The 15,134-nt window shown below is 39.3% G+C and overlaps 1 protein-coding gene across 10 annotated transcripts; it reads left to right on the top strand.

Annotated features, from left to right (window-relative positions):
* Positions 1–462: 462 nt before the first annotated feature.
* On the top strand, positions 463–14,771 carry ranbp3b (RAN binding protein 3b). 10 transcript variants are annotated; one of them, XM_031293874.2, is made up of 17 exons: positions 463–651; positions 2,724–2,779; positions 2,935–2,971; positions 3,067–3,144; positions 3,253–3,324; positions 4,599–4,664; positions 4,849–4,941; positions 5,162–5,271; positions 5,615–5,734; positions 6,226–6,326; positions 6,427–6,502; positions 6,598–6,694; positions 9,906–10,030; positions 10,124–10,244; positions 10,613–10,755; positions 13,146–13,341; positions 13,566–14,771. In XM_031293874.2, the coding sequence occupies exons 1-17, from the start codon at positions 630–632 to the stop codon at positions 13,607–13,609; spliced, it is 1,557 nt and encodes a 518-aa protein (XP_031149734.1). In that variant the 5' UTR covers positions 463–629; the 3' UTR covers positions 13,610–14,771. The 10 variants fall into 10 exon arrangements, with proteins under 10 accessions (XP_031149734.1, XP_031149737.1, XP_035861146.1 ...); XM_031293876.2 differs by having other exon boundaries at positions 498–651; positions 2,766–2,779; XM_031293869.2 differs by lacking the exon at positions 463–651 and adding an exon at positions 1,430–1,825.
* The last annotated feature ends 363 nt before the right edge of the window (positions 14,772–15,134 follow it).

Raw genomic sequence — 15,134 nt, 5'->3', positions numbered from 1 at the left:
GATTACCTGAAACCAGGGGAGTAGCATTTTGGGCCCTGTAGAAAGGCATTCTCTATGGGCCCCTCCGAGCATCCACAGCTATTCATTCTAGCATCTTTTTGGGCCCTCATCAAATGAGGGGGCCAGCAACCCCCCGCCCCCTTTGCTATTTACTCACCCTACCCCTGTCACATCTGACTTTGCTGCAGAAGCTTAATTTTATGTATTTTTCAGCTTCTTTTCTGTGGTTGCTTTTGCTTGTGAGTGTCAGATCTGTGCAGCATTTCCTCCTCCTGGCAATTTGTCACATCCCTCAAGGCCTTGATCATCGTGATTCGTGACAATAATGATGATGCCAACTAAGCTATCTGTTTTCCAAAAAGATTGTATAGTAGGTTAGGCTATCAAAGCAATTCATTATTTAGAGCTGGTTGAAACATGTGTTCTATTGAAAACATAAACATAGTGAAAGCCATGGACAGACAGTATTTTTGTGGCTAACTGACGGGCACAGGAGAGAGCAGGGGGTCGCTTACTCACTGCATTAGTTAACGTTACGGTGGCAATGTGCTTTCTGCCGCTGAAAACATTTCTGCCTCAACTTGTGTTATCTGCGCGGTGGGTTGTGGGTGTGTGAGCGTCGAAGTAAAATGGCGGACTTGGCAAACGAAGGTGAGTAAGTGGCAGTATGAGAAAAACAATACAGCTACTGTGCCGTTATAAACGGTGCCTATACATCGTCTGCATATTTGATAACTGAAATGACGCTGCTTGGCTACATGTTAATAGCGAGTTCAGGTGAATTATAGTTTCGCTGCGTTTACAAGACTACAGCGTTAGCAAGCAGGCTAACAATGTTAGCGGCTGGGCTGTGGGTAATACCTGGAATGCCTCGGAACGCCCTCGGATGCTGCCTGCCACTAGCTGGCTTATAACACTAGCTAGCACCCGGCTATTTATAGGCAGTATGTTTTGCCATTTGTGGTGAGCTAAAAGACCTAACGTTAATGTGGAAATAAACCAAAGCTTGCTAGGCCAAATATGCAAAGGCCTGCTTGTAACAAATATATTAAGGTGGTCTTTCAATTAATACGAAACATTTGTAACACGACATCCTCCTTGGTTAATGTAGCCAGCGTTAAGTTGCAGAATTGCTTGACGTTCATTTAGGCGCGTAGAGAGAAAAACGTCAGCTAAGAGACAATGCTTTGGTGTAATCGCTGCTTTTTTATATTCTCAATGTATTAAATTTAGGCAGATCAGTATGTTGATTAACAACGGGATAATCTATGTGTCATCTCAGACGAGATGACTCATGCGGGATGCGGGATGGAGCGCATTAGCAAGCTAACTATAGCCAGTAAGCTAAGCTAGCTACGTTCAGGGCTTTAGGGAACAACCGGTGGCGCCGACTATTTGCTGGACGGGTCAGATAAGTGTAAATACTAGCTGGTTAACATCATAAGCCGGGAGCATCTCGGGCCCCAAGGAATGTATGCAGTTCTTACATTTAATAGCCAAGATAGCTGACAACACGTCGCAGAGAGATACAAAGCTGGATGTTAATATAGGTCACACAACATTGTCTTGTTTTCTGCCATAAACGTGTTTCATACATAAACAGCTAGTGTTAGCCATGAGGGGTTGTGTTTGAGACGTTGACTGTTGGTCGAGTAAGCAATTCTGGCAATGTGCTGTTGTCTATTTGGCTATTATTGCATGCATATGCACCGACAAGGCTTACAACGACAACGATGCTCAGTTAATAGGCCCAATCCAGACAGAGGAAAACCTTTGTGTGCTCACGTTATAGGATTACACATTTTACAGAGGCAACAGTGTGAAGGTACGTTAGACGCAGTAAGTGGCCTGATGTGAAATCACTATCTTGCCTGGCGATTACTATTCTTATTAGTTCTGACAATAGCTTATAGCAGCAGAACAATCTTTGGTGGTGAGCTGAATAAAATCACCTTTTGATTACGAAAGTAGCTACACTTGCTTCTGGGCCTTGTGGAATGACTGAAAGTTTGATAGCTGTGGTATTGATGGGTATTTTCATTAAGTTTTTTTTCTTCTTTTAATTGGTAATATTGTTTGTTATTTGAGGATTGTTTAGTTTAGCCTAGGTCAACATAATGTGATTCATTTTTCCTGGTACTAATATGATTGCATGATTAACTGTAGGTATAGTATTAGTATGATTTAAGAGTTGATTTCTTTTGACTGGCTGACATTGATAAGCATTATAGAAATGTATTTTCTCGATTCACCTTGGTCAGATTGTTTTTACCTCTTCCTTCTTTTACTTATTTTTTGAATCAGCTAAATTTAAAGAAACTTTACCTCACTGGAAGCTTCACCAGAAGTATTTAAATTAAGGCAGGTATTGTAAGTTTGTGAAACAAAACCTTTGTCTGCCGTACAGGCTGTGAAATATGGGATGTCTGAGTGCACCTCTCCATATTTTGACTTTTGGCATAATATGTTAATGCCTGTGGTATGTATCACTGTGCTTTGCAATTTGTTTTGTTAGTACTAATGCACATAACCTTTTTAACTTTATCAACACTCATGCTGTCGCTGCTTGTTCAGAGGAAAATCAAGCCCACGGAATGAGTAGGCAATAGCCTTAGCTATTTTGTTTTCTACTGTAAGCCATGAATAAGAAAGGACGGAATTATCATTGCTGTGTACACTTTAAGTTAGTGTTTGGATGACTAGCCTTCATCTTCTCTTGACAGACAAGCCTGCCATAGCACCTCCTGTGTTTGTTTTCCAAAAAGATAAAGCACAGAAGGTAAGTTCCATGTTATTCAAGTATTTATTGAGGCTGAAGCCATATTTTATAGTTTTGCAGACTTTATTTATACTGATGTTCAGTCTGGACAGCATTCTTGAAAAGCACACATTGCACAAGAGTTGTTGAGCTCAAATCTTTTACTTCTTTTGCAGCGATCTGCGGAGGGCTCAAGTGCAGAGGATGGAGAAGGTAAATCCAATGTCCAAACTGGCCACTTTCTTTAATATCTTTCTCCAATATTTATTTTAACTGCAATATTATTTATATTTTGTTAACATTTTCAGATTCAGATAAAGACGAGGGGAGCTATTGCCCCCCTATGAAAAGGGAAAGGACGTCATCGTTCCCACCCCCACATTCTGGTAAGGGTATGTGGTGACTAAGCAGAACATTTGTTTTTTCTTGGTTCTTGCTTGTGGTGTACACATTGATTTGTATGCTGAGTGTAATGCCTGTTCGCTACTTTGCAGTTCCCAAGAACAATGTATTCATGCCCTCAAGTTTCTGCCAGTCTCCAACTGGGAACTCTGACTCTGAGCCAGGTGAGATATCTAGACCAACATTAGTTTCTCATTACATCTTAAAGACCCCCTGCAGTAAAAATCTTAGTTTCAGAGGTCAACAGTTTAAGGCAACAAATACACTTGGTAAATAATAACTTAGCTCGGCAATAACTAGCCCGAGGCTAAACTAGCAGACTTATTTGCTAAGGTTTGGGATCCCTGTGGGTCAAACATGCAGTATTTATCATATTGCACTATGACAGAATATTTGTTATAGTTACCATGTGCATTTAGTTGCAGGGAGTAATGCAAAACTGACATCAAACAGTGACTGAAATTATGACTGCAGCGGGACTTTAACAAAAATGTATGTGTGTTTTGGGGAATTATTTTATAGTGTACATTTAATGTTAATAATGTCTTATTAAATTAGTTGGATCTTGATTTGAATTCTTATCACTGGCTCAATTGTTAAGAGTTGGCAGGGGTGGTGTCACCAGTTAACACAGATTTACACCGAGGACGGGGCATACACTGGAGCAAACAAACAACCCATAATTAATTAGTTTGATAAAATAAGTTTATAGCATATTGTATAAAGCACTTATTTGGAAGGAAAAAACAAATATGAACACACTAAAAATCAAACTCTGATTGTAAAACTACTTGCATACAGAACTACAGGAGTATGGCAGGTCCACCGTACTGTTCTGTACTGGTCATTTTTGTTAAATTGGGCTTTTTTCTTTTATAGTTGGCTTTTTCCATTGCACAGCTGTGTCTTGTGCACCTCCATATCCTAAGAATTGTGCTAGTTAGTAAAATGAAAATAAGGTCCAGGTTGTAAAAAAAGAAAAGAAATGTCTTTTAAAATTGATGTTCACTGGACATGGGAGTGATCTCATAAGTGTTGAGGAAAAAGGGAATGCAGTTTATAAAAGTGCTTTCTGCTTTAGCACTGATTAGGGCAAGGTCAGGTCAAGGCTAATTAAGCCACTGAGATGTAGAGTCAGAGGTAGAAACAGATCAAAGGCCCTAGAGCCCGCCATGTTACTGCACAGGAGTTGGATTGCAACACAACTCTCGAGGCTCTACCATGGTTGCTGTGGTAACAGGCCCTGTGGTTAGAAAGGTGCAAAGACAGAAGGAACGTACCATTTGTACCATTTAAGTTTTTGCTTTAGCAGATACAAGCTTAATGCATACCATTTAGATAGCCTATCACTGATCTGCAGCTGAGGACCTGACAAGTTGCTGTGTGACTCTTGGATCTTTTTTTAATGTCTGCCTTCTCTTGTGCTCCGTTTTACCAGAGGAGAAGCCTGTAGGATTCCGTTTAAAGCCACCAACTCTCATACATGGACAGGCACCAAGTTCAGGTTGGTTTGAGGTTGTGAGCCTTCACACTGATTTGAATGAAATGGAAAAAAGACTTGAACCCAGACTTGCACCCTTTTATATGACTCCTCTTTGAAATGGAAATGGTACATCTAGACTTGAACATGTAGACCCAGAACATCTCATTGTGTTCAAAAAGTATGAGACAAGTTGGCTCTGTTGCAGGCGTCCCAAGTCAGAAACCCAAGGAGCAGCAACGCAGTGTCCTCCGCCCTGCAGTTCTCCAGGCGCCGCCCTCTAAATCACATATAGAGTCCAGTGAGTGCAGCCTGAAGTCACCTGCACTCATTAGTTGATACATTCTCAAAAATCTTTTAAAAAAAAAATTGTCTGATAATGCATTCAACTTTGAATATTTATAACTTGCGTAGTGCAAGCGCATAGTGTGTTTTTAGCATGTGCCTTAGAAGCTGTAAAAAATATATAAATAAGAAACTAAAAAGTAAATTATTTTTATCCTTGCTGTCTGTTCATTAAGATTCCAGTTGTGGAACCAACGGTGTGAAAAAGTCATCCGATGGGGCATCTGTGACCCAGTCCTTCTTCCTGAACAACACAGAGCACTCAGCCACCCTGGCCAAGTCACAGGTCAGGAGTGGCCAAATCTTATTTTTTTTTAATCTTATAATCAAGGGCTTGGTATCAATAAACAATGCCAGTCAGTTAAGTACAGGCTTTGTTTAAGGCATTAGACAGAAAGATTTGTGGTCATTTCTGTGCTCCTCTGTAATGAGGAAGTATATTGAGTCTGGTATTCATAAAAACTTAGGCAAATGTTAGATATCAAAAGATTCACTGTATTGCAAGTGAAATTCGTAAGTAAAATTGCTTTTATTTTTCTCGGCAATGTTGAAAGCATTGTTGTAGAATTGGCATTGTAAAGGAAAATACAGACAAATTACCCTGGTGCTTATTTTGGTTCCCATTTTAGAAACATGAAAATGAGGAAGATGGAGCAAGTGGTAACAAAGACGGAGACGAAAGAGAGAAGAAGGAGACAGATGTAGCAATATCTTTTGTGTTTGGTCAGAATATTAAAGACAGAGCAAAGGTGGGTTGTTTTCCACTCGTCTTACACCTGTTTTTTAATATACATTGAGCGTGATATGCACAGTTAAATGTGGCAGACAGAGGAGGGGCTTTTACACATTTGAGGTGATACTCTGAATAATGAGTTACCTTTTTATAGTCTACATTTAATGTTTAATTTGTGACTTCTAAGCATTTCTATACCAAAACTATGTCAAGGGTCTCAGGTCCCTTGCTAAGAGAATTTCCTGTAGTGTTTAGTGATTTCAGTTCCTGATAAGAGGTGCATTTTTTGTGGTGTTTTGTACAATATCCAAAATGATTTAGTATAATTTTGTGGTCAGTCTGGAACTATTGTTGCAGGAATGTTTGGACAACAACATTTTGGAAATTGTCACTCGCTTGCTATGCTGCATGTTAGTCAGGAGTTTCATTAATGTGGATTTATAAATGTTTTTTGGTCTTGCCATTTCATTATGCATATATCCAAATGTAACACTTTTTTTCCTCTAGTTGGAAGAGAACAGTACAGAAGGCAAGTCAAAGGATGGTGTGCCGCTGGACTCTCAATCAGAGGGCACTAATTATTTCTTACAGTACATCTCTACCCCAAGGTAATAAAAGTGTGTCCTCCTTCGAGTATTTTTAGCAACTCATCTTCATTCATAATTAACTTCCATCAACTATTTTTTTTTCTTTCCTGTGTCCTTTCAGTTCAGAAAATGCCGCAAACAGTACAGACAGTGGGGCAAAATTTGTTTTTGGGCAGAACATGTCTGAACGAGTTCTGGTGAGTTGATGCAACATGTTGTCTGCCATCTGCCATAAACTCCTGATAATTAAGCTTTGAAACAGTTCCAATCATCAACTTTGTTGTGTTTTCAGAGTCCCCCGAAGGGCGAGTCCTCAAATGAGGAAAATAAAGAAGTTTCAGCTGCCCCTGCTTCAGAGCCCTCATCACAGGAAACCACCCCAGAGAAGGGTAAAAGCACAACCACACTAATTATTGAAAAAGTGTTTGTTTGGCTTGTCTACTAATAGATTTAAGAGATACGCTTGGCTGCACTCTGGAGATCACTACAAACAACAAAAGCAAGACCAGGCACGGTTAAATAAGCAGTTCAACAGAGATGTGACATTGAAATTATAATATAACAGAAATAGTCACTGAAATATGTCTTATCTGTTCCATATGTAATGTTAAGTCTTTAATATCTGCATCAGATTTAGTTGGGAGCTAGGGTTTTATTAGCACTCCATAAAGAGCTGTGGGTGTAATAAATACATCTGTGATTTGAGTTGCAAATTTCAAACCACTAGTAGGGCTCAAAATTGTATGTGCATATGCATGGTAGTGCTCCTAAAATTTGCCTGATGGCCCGGGGCCAGGAAAAAAGTATGTCGGGCAAGTTAAATGGCCAGCTGCTGGCCCGTTCAGGCCAGTGATATTGTTTGTGCCAATCAAAGTCACTAGTAAGTTCTTTGTTATTTGATGCTAACGCTTGGTGCTCCACTATCTAACGTTGATTAGAAATGGAGTTCGCTAAAGTCAACCAGCTAGAGATGCACCGATTACAATTTTCCGATTCCGATTTTTCATTGAGTTTGACTTGCCGATAAAATTTCATTTTTCTAACCACTTTACAGCGCACACAAATATTTATTTTCTATCTTTTCTTTAATAGAACAGTTTACATTTTGCATAGAACATTTTTTGAACAGATAATCAATCACTATAAAATAGAACTATATAAATTACTCCTGGTGTGGGAATTTCACACACATCTAAAGTGCAATGTTATGGAAGAACCATTTCCTTCTTTTCACATCCAATATCCAACTAAAAAAATGTGATATATTTAGCAAACTAAACTTCTGTATGAAAACAAGTAATGGCAATACAAAAATATATAAACTTTTTCCTTGCAGGTGTTGCATATTGCAAACTTGTTATCATCTTCACACATGCTGAAGAATTTCCAAACAGCTGACATGTTGCAGGTTAATTCACAAGGTTTACTACATGTGCGTTCGTGTGCACATGTGATGCTGATGTTGCGCGATGTTAATCATGCGGCGCCCAAGTGCATTTGTACGAAAGGCCGTCATGTTAGAGTGCATGTCGGAGAATAGCGCGGACACGCGCTTCACACCGCAAGCAGGCACGCACGCCACCCGGCGGAAAAGGGAGAGAAAGGAAAAAGAGACCAGAGGATAACTAGCCAGTGGAGATTGCTTGTATGTGTGTCCTTGAGAACTGTTAAGTCGTATAACTTGTTGTTAGTTCATTGTTAGCTGGTGATTTCGTTGTTAGTGTTTTTCACCTGCTAGCTAGGTTGCACATGGCTGTTGATTCGATATAATGGCGATTGTTGAACGCCCTTGCTCACGTTTTTGTATTTTATGTGCATTATTTACATGCTACAGTAGTTACACTGCATTAAGATATTGTAATAAATTTGCTAGCCTATATATAATTCCTATGCATTGTGTACGGTAGCCTTTACAATGTTATTTATTTACAGCATTTGACCAGCATAAAATCGGCATATGTCAGACTGACCGGCCAGTCGCCGGTCATGCCCGATCACGTGAAAATCGGTCAATCAGTGCATCTCTACAACAAACAACTCTAGCACCCGCCACCGCCTCCGGAGCTGCTGTCCGCTCTCCTCCTTTGCTGGGAGCTATTTTGTAATATTAGCTGCAGCAACTGCTGTTTGCTGCTGTCTGCTCTCCTCCCAGTGAATTAGTCTCCTAGAGGCAGGGAGTTAAGCAGAGGGTGTGCTAATAATTACTAGCTAATGTTAGCTAACTGCATAGTAAGCTTCCCCAGTGCTGCGTTCAAACGCTGTCAGAATTTTACAATCATTTCAAAATGAACGCATAAAATAGCCCAGTAAACATGGTGGGGAAATATTCAGGTTACTACAATATGAACACGAAGAGGAAACACAGTGATGGCTGTAATTTTACCTTAAATATCTGATATTTTCCTGATCAGCGTGTCTTCTTCTCTTTTTGTAACATTGTGGCAAATTAGCTATGTTGCATTATTTAAGAACCATAATAATATATACCAAAACCATATCACAAACATTATCAATGATTGCTCTTTTTTCACCAAAATACACAAAATTGATACTTGATCTAGATAAGATAATCCCACACTGGGAAAATTCCTTTGTTACAGCAGCTCAAAAGAAAAATTCACACATCAGAATAACACAAATACACATTAAATAGACATTGGGAAAAAAAGAATACACAGAAAATAAAAATGAATTTGTTATTATTAATTATTATTATAATAATAATAATACAAACGTTTTTACACTATAAACACCCTTATATAAACAGTGTGTATATATACACAGATATATAGATGAGTGCGGATGAATAGAAAATGACATATTGCACAGTAGGAGGTGACACAGAGTAATAAATAAACACATATGCATAGTGCAGAATATTGTCAAGTGATGGCTCATGTTGCAGAATCAGTTAGCAGTGCTACATTATACTGTATTATAGAGCCTGACTGCTGCTGGAATGAAGGACCTGCGGTAGCGCTCCATCTGCACGTGTGAAGTGAAAATCACTTAGCTTACTAGAAAAATCAATTGTTTGTTTTAGGGAAAAGTAATTCATTACAATTCTGTTTTGATAAATGTTTACATCAATGGAGTTCATGGCTATATATTGATGTTTTGTTTTTAGAGAATGATATTTATTTGATTTTATGATCTAGTTATAATCAAGGTCAATGTGATAACACAAATTGGCAGTAGTCAGTTATACATGACCTAGTGAGATAATACTGTACATCATTTTTTGACCGTATGTTTTAGTGACTGTCCTCTTTGTCCAATGACAATGAAAAGACATTCAGCAGCTGCTGCGTGCACAAACATTCATTAATATGAGCTGAGAGCTGAAGTGTCTGCAAATGATCTGCAGCGGATTGTACAGCTCCTGTGTTAAGTGACGGAGTTCCAGCCTGGGTCTTTCATTATCACCTGTCAGAACTAGATTTTGCAGAGAGGGGTTTTTTTTGTGTCACTGCAAGAACAATATGGGAGTGAGAGGAGACACTCTCAAACTGACACATCAGTTTTTGATAAAGATCTTAGACACCAAATGTTAGCTCCAGCTAGGTGCAGATTTCTCACCACTGTATTTTATCTCAACAGTGAACAGCGTGTCAGAGTCTTTGGAGGAGTCTGCAGCAGCTTACACCAAAGCCACAGCCAAGAAGTGCATCTTAGAGAAAGTTGACGTCAAAACTGGAGAGGAATCAGAAAGCAATGTTTTGCAGGTAGAAGGCAGGCTCTCTTGCTTCAACACATGCAGTAAATAAATGTGGCAGAGCAAGCAATACAGTTCTTGTTTTTTGTCACTCTCGCTTCAGATGCAGTGCAAGTTATATGTTTTTGAGAAGACGGCTCAGTCGTGGATAGAGAGAGGTCGAGGTTTGCTGAGGCTCAACGACATGGCATCAACAGACGACGGCACGCTACAGTCCCGTCTAGGTAAACACACCTGCAGAAACTTTTTAGTTTCAAAGTCATCAAAAAAAACAGTGCCTTTTTTCTGAAAAGTTGTAATGCAAAACATCCTATTAGATCATAGGCTCATACTAGATAACATTTCTGATCTTATATTTAGATTAACACAAAACTAGCACAATAAAATCTTGTCAAACATCCTCACATATGTGTCACTTTGGAAAGGACACATGCTGGGTAGGTAGATAAAATGGATACAATTTAATAGTAGTTATTTTATCTTTCATGACAAGAACTCACAGCACTACATTGAGTCATGTAGAATACTATAGACAAAAAAAGCTACTTGGGCCTGTACTTCATTGCTGTTCTATGTGTTTAAACCCTTCTAGTGATGAGGACCCAGGGCAGCCTCCGGTTGATCCTCAACACTAAACTTTGGCCCCAGATGCAGGTGGACAAGGCCAGCGAGAAGAGTGTACGAATCACTGCCATGGACACAGAGGACCAGGGGGTCAAGGTCTTCCTAATATCGGTATGTAGGAGTTATATATACTGGAGAAAACTTTTCTTCCCTTATACAAATGCAAAAAGACTAAAACATGTCCTATACAAATACAGTATGTAGAATGTCACTACCACACGCTTCAATTAAGTAAAGCATGGACATATGCTTTAATATCTCAGTTGTAGTCGGAGTTTCCGTTGTCCGGTAATTACCGGTCATGACCAAACAAAAGTAAAGAGGACCGAAAATTCTTATTGTCTCCGGTGAGAATGACCAGTGGAAATAATTCCCTCTGCACAATTTGAATTGTGTCAAAATAGACTACAGTGATTTTCATATCTTTTGTTCTAATAAAACAATGAACAATCGTGTTTTATTCATTAAAAGTACATGCCGCTTTCTGAATGAATGCAGGAATAGACTACCGTAGGTTTACAAACTACAAACAGCGACAAGCAAGCGGGAAAGTCAAAGCCCAAGCCATGACGAAACAGGAAATATATTGCAAATTACTTCTGTGGTCTAATGTAAATTAAGCCAAGAAATTGCCAGCCAGGATGAGTCAGCACCAGCTACAGCCCCTCTCATTAACGTTAATGACACAGATGCACATCCAGATGCCATATATGATGATAGCCCTCCGCGGTTACAAGGCTTGATTTTCTCAACAGCCTGCAAGGTTTTTCTTAGGATTATGGTGAAATCTATCCAGAGTGGGTCGAACTGACCAAGGTAGCCTTCGTAATTACCGTCTCCAGTGTGCCGACAGAAAGATGCTTCTCCCTGCAGAATCGCATCAAAACAGCGCGGCGGCGCCTTGGGGAAGGCCGTCATGCGCATCGCGAGTTGCAGAGAGACACTTGTTTACAATTATTTTGATTCAAGTTTGTACTTTATAATTTTATGAGCCAGTTTGTTTGTACTGTAGTTTGTATTGTTTAATTTCCTCTGCCTAGCAAATGGAAAATAGGCCTATTTTAATTCAGATTGGCCCTGTAAAATGTCATGTGCATTGATTTAATTATTTTGGCCTCTCTGCCTGTAGCAAGTAGGCTACATTTCAATAAAACAGTATAGATCTACATCCCTTGATGATATAGCCTGCCAATCAGTTGTTTTTAAGCGCAATAAACAGAAAATATTTGACCAGAATTTTTACCAATTGACGGTAAAATGAAGAGAAACTGAAAGCTTTCTCATAGTTCAACTCCTCCCACTTCTCTTAACAAGACATCATGAGCCTGGTTATATCTGCATGCAGCTGGCTAGGTAGTGTTAGCTACACAGCTATTGGAAGTGACGGAGCTTAAAAGTGGAATCCGCACACTAATCAATTCCCTCCCATGGCTTTACCTTGTGAGATAATGTCTCTTCATAACACACAGCAAGTACAGATCAGTGAGTCTTATAGAGGTTATTTTAGTTTCATGACATAGCCAGAGCCAGCAAGCCATCTTGAGTCACAACAGCCTGATAAATGTTGGTGGGTGCACATGTAGTGTAACTATTCACCTCACAGTTTGGTGTGACTTGAGCTAATATAGCAAGTTGTCATAACTTTGGAAATAAAAGTAACCTTTATTTGCATGTTGTAAAAACTTGACTTCCGTGATGTAGACAATTAACACAAAAAACAACACAAGCCAAATAACACAAATAACTGTACTTATTTCCATATATCGCCTAGCCCCTAAATTAACCACAAATTAGCATCTTGTACCCTTTATTTATCCCAACCACTGAGAGAATCAGGACCTAGTTTAAGGTGGGCTCATTTTCAAGACAGGCCTATATTTAAAATGTTCCCTTTTATATTTTAGTAAGAAGCGTCACTGTTTTCTGATCTGCTCCTGGTTTAATTGGCATGATTCTGTTCTGGTTAATGCAAACGCAATAATTCCTTCATAATTACCATTCCAGTTGCCTATATTTTTATTTACCATTCCAGTTGCCTATATTTTCTTTTTTCTCTATTTCTAATTACTTTTATATGTGTATGCATCGTCAGGGTTCATGCTTCGTTGTGCGAGGACAATAGAGAAATGATATTCTGTTGATGAATTCAGGATAATGTACATTTCCACTGCACTAATTCTATCTGTACAACAGCGTAGTCATGCAATACTCAACCCTTTGTTTCGATTTTAACATACTGTAAGTACTGCTCTCATTCAATCACTTATTCATTTCAGTTGGTGCCAAGCTACTGTTAAGTAGATTCGAAACTTCCTGCACAGATTTTTCACATCAAAAGCCTTTCAGTGGCTCAAAGGGCATATTCTTCTTTTCAAGCAAGCTTTTAATGTGAAAGATCTACATAGGGTGTTGTTTTGTGCTCCATAACTGCACTGATCACATTGATATTTGTTTCTCCTTCAATGTGCTGAGTGGTCTCTCCCTGTGTCTTTTTTCTTCAGGGTAGCTCTAAGGACATAGGTCAGCTGGCTGCAGCGTTGCATCACCGTATCTTAGCCCTGAAGAGCAGGGCAGAGCAGGAGCCTGAGACCCCAACGACAACCATCCCCGATGCCGAGGTACCGCAGTCCAACGAGGACGACAGCGACGAGGAAGACAATGCCTCTGCCTCAGCTTCAGCCTCCACTCCTGCTACGAGTAAGTGACATTTATTGTTAGCGTGTGTGTGTGTGTGTGTGTGTGTGTGTGTGTGTTTCAACACTTCATGGTTCACTTATTCTTAAACCAAATGAATGTCATGATTTGGAGTTTTGTTGCTGCGTTTGCTTGTTGGTATCACAGCAGTTTGTTTTGTGATGTAAATATTTAGACCACTGTTCTGCAAAACCCTTGTCAACCTGCTGTCACTTTCCTTCTTGCAGGTAATTCAGAGGGAGGAGAGAGCCAGGCAACAGGAAGCACATAGCGTCACTCTTGGACAGCCTGCTCAGATGTTGCCGTTGAGGCATTTTGCTGTATGCATCTCCATGGACAACCCTTGACCAACATGGGTCCTCCAGACCAGTACTTTTGGATATTAGAAGTCTAGCTCCAGGAAATAACCCCTTGTGCCAGAGTGTTCCACCCAACTCGTGCAGTTCATCTTCTCTGCATTCAGCGTAATATCTGGAGTCGTTTATTCCCTCCCTCTCCTGTTTTGTGTTTTATTTTTGTTTTCGAGTATTTTTTCCTCTCCCCGATAGCAAAAATAAAGACTTCAAAGCTTTGGTTTGGGACTTTTCTGCTCATCATATTGATGAGTGTAAGGGTGTTTTCCTCTACATTTTAAAGTATGGCACATGTTAAGACTGCAGTTTCTACTTTGGGACCTTTTTACTCACTCTACAGCTGTATCTCTGGACGCCACACATCCAGAGGAGCTTCATTCACAGTGTATTTGACTAGTCATCAGTCACTTGTTCCTCCATTGAGTCCAACCCTTCTCCTAGCCCCCCCATCCCAACCAGTCTGTGCGTTAGGTTTCGGCAAATGTAATTTATTTTGGATTGTCCGTTTCATGAGGCATCTCAACCCATGTGTGCGGTTTGTAATGGCTAGCCAAGACCACTCGACATGACAAGTTGTCGTTAATAGCAGTTTCTTATATTTCCTATTGACCTATATTATACAGAATAAAAGACTGAAAACAATGTGGTTTCTGCTAATGTGAGTTAATGATGTCAGGACAAAACAGAATAATTCACCTCAAATATTTCTCTAAATTAATAAGATGTGTTTGTCATTCACGTTGTCGGTTTTTTAATGATTTCTTTTTCCAAATCAAGAAACTTGACTCATCAGTCTACATTTTGCATGTAACTCTTTTTTTATTCTTTTCAGCATCCCAAAGGTTTACTGTGTTGATACATATTTTTATTTTGAAAATATACAAACATTTTATCCATTTTCCTTTGGAAAATATGTTGGAATGAAGACTTAAGTTCATGTGTGGAAATATTTGAGTGATAACTCTAATACCCTTTGAATGTCATGTACATTTGAATATATCATTTAGTAGCACACCATGTTTTTCTCATCTCCTCCAAATACTCTCTTTACAAAATAAACCATTTTGGACTGACATCTGGGATCTTTCTGTCTGATATCTGATTTTCTGTGTGAAACTTAAATCCAAATTTTAGAGAAGGACATTAGTAGAGTGTGGCTTACTTTGACATTGCTTGTCTCCTGTAGATGTATTAAATCAAAATAACAGCTAAAGAAATGGAGAGTGGTTCATCTGTTTTGTATTCATGTGTTGGATTTGGCCTACAGGTTGATGTATGTTGTGCTCTGACTGCGCTGATTAGGAATAGGACCAAAACCAGCTAATATACAGTATGCATCATGCACAAAGTCATGAATATTTGATACCTATCAGCCCAACACAATCATATGCATCTGAACTTGAAATAAAACAGCTGCTTCTCCCAAAATGTATCTGCCTTCCT

The sequence above is a fragment of the Sander lucioperca genome, chromosome 9 (assembly GCF_008315115.2).
Source record: "Sander lucioperca isolate FBNREF2018 chromosome 9, SLUC_FBN_1.2, whole genome shotgun sequence".
In the NCBI taxonomy this organism is placed as follows: Eukaryota; Metazoa; Chordata; class Actinopteri; order Perciformes; family Percidae; genus Sander; species Sander lucioperca.
Note: the sequence above shows the minus strand (reverse complement) of the source record. Positions and strands in the feature narration are given on the sequence as shown.

What these genes read in the sequence shown, in the direction of transcription:
- ranbp3b (XM_031293869.2), top strand. Translation starts at nt 1,669, where the DNA reads ATGTGCTGTTGTCTATTTGGCTATTATTGCATGCATATGCACCGACAA. An exon ending in CCACCCTGGCCAAGTCACAG is followed by an intron (nt 5,272 to 5,614) that starts GTCAGGAGTGGC and finishes TTCCCATTTTAG; the next exon opens with AAACATGAAAATGAGGAAGA. An exon ending in AGCCTCCACTCCTGCTACGA is followed by an intron (nt 13,342 to 13,565) that starts GTAAGTGACATT and finishes TCCTTCTTGCAG; the next exon opens with GTAATTCAGAGGGAGGAGAG.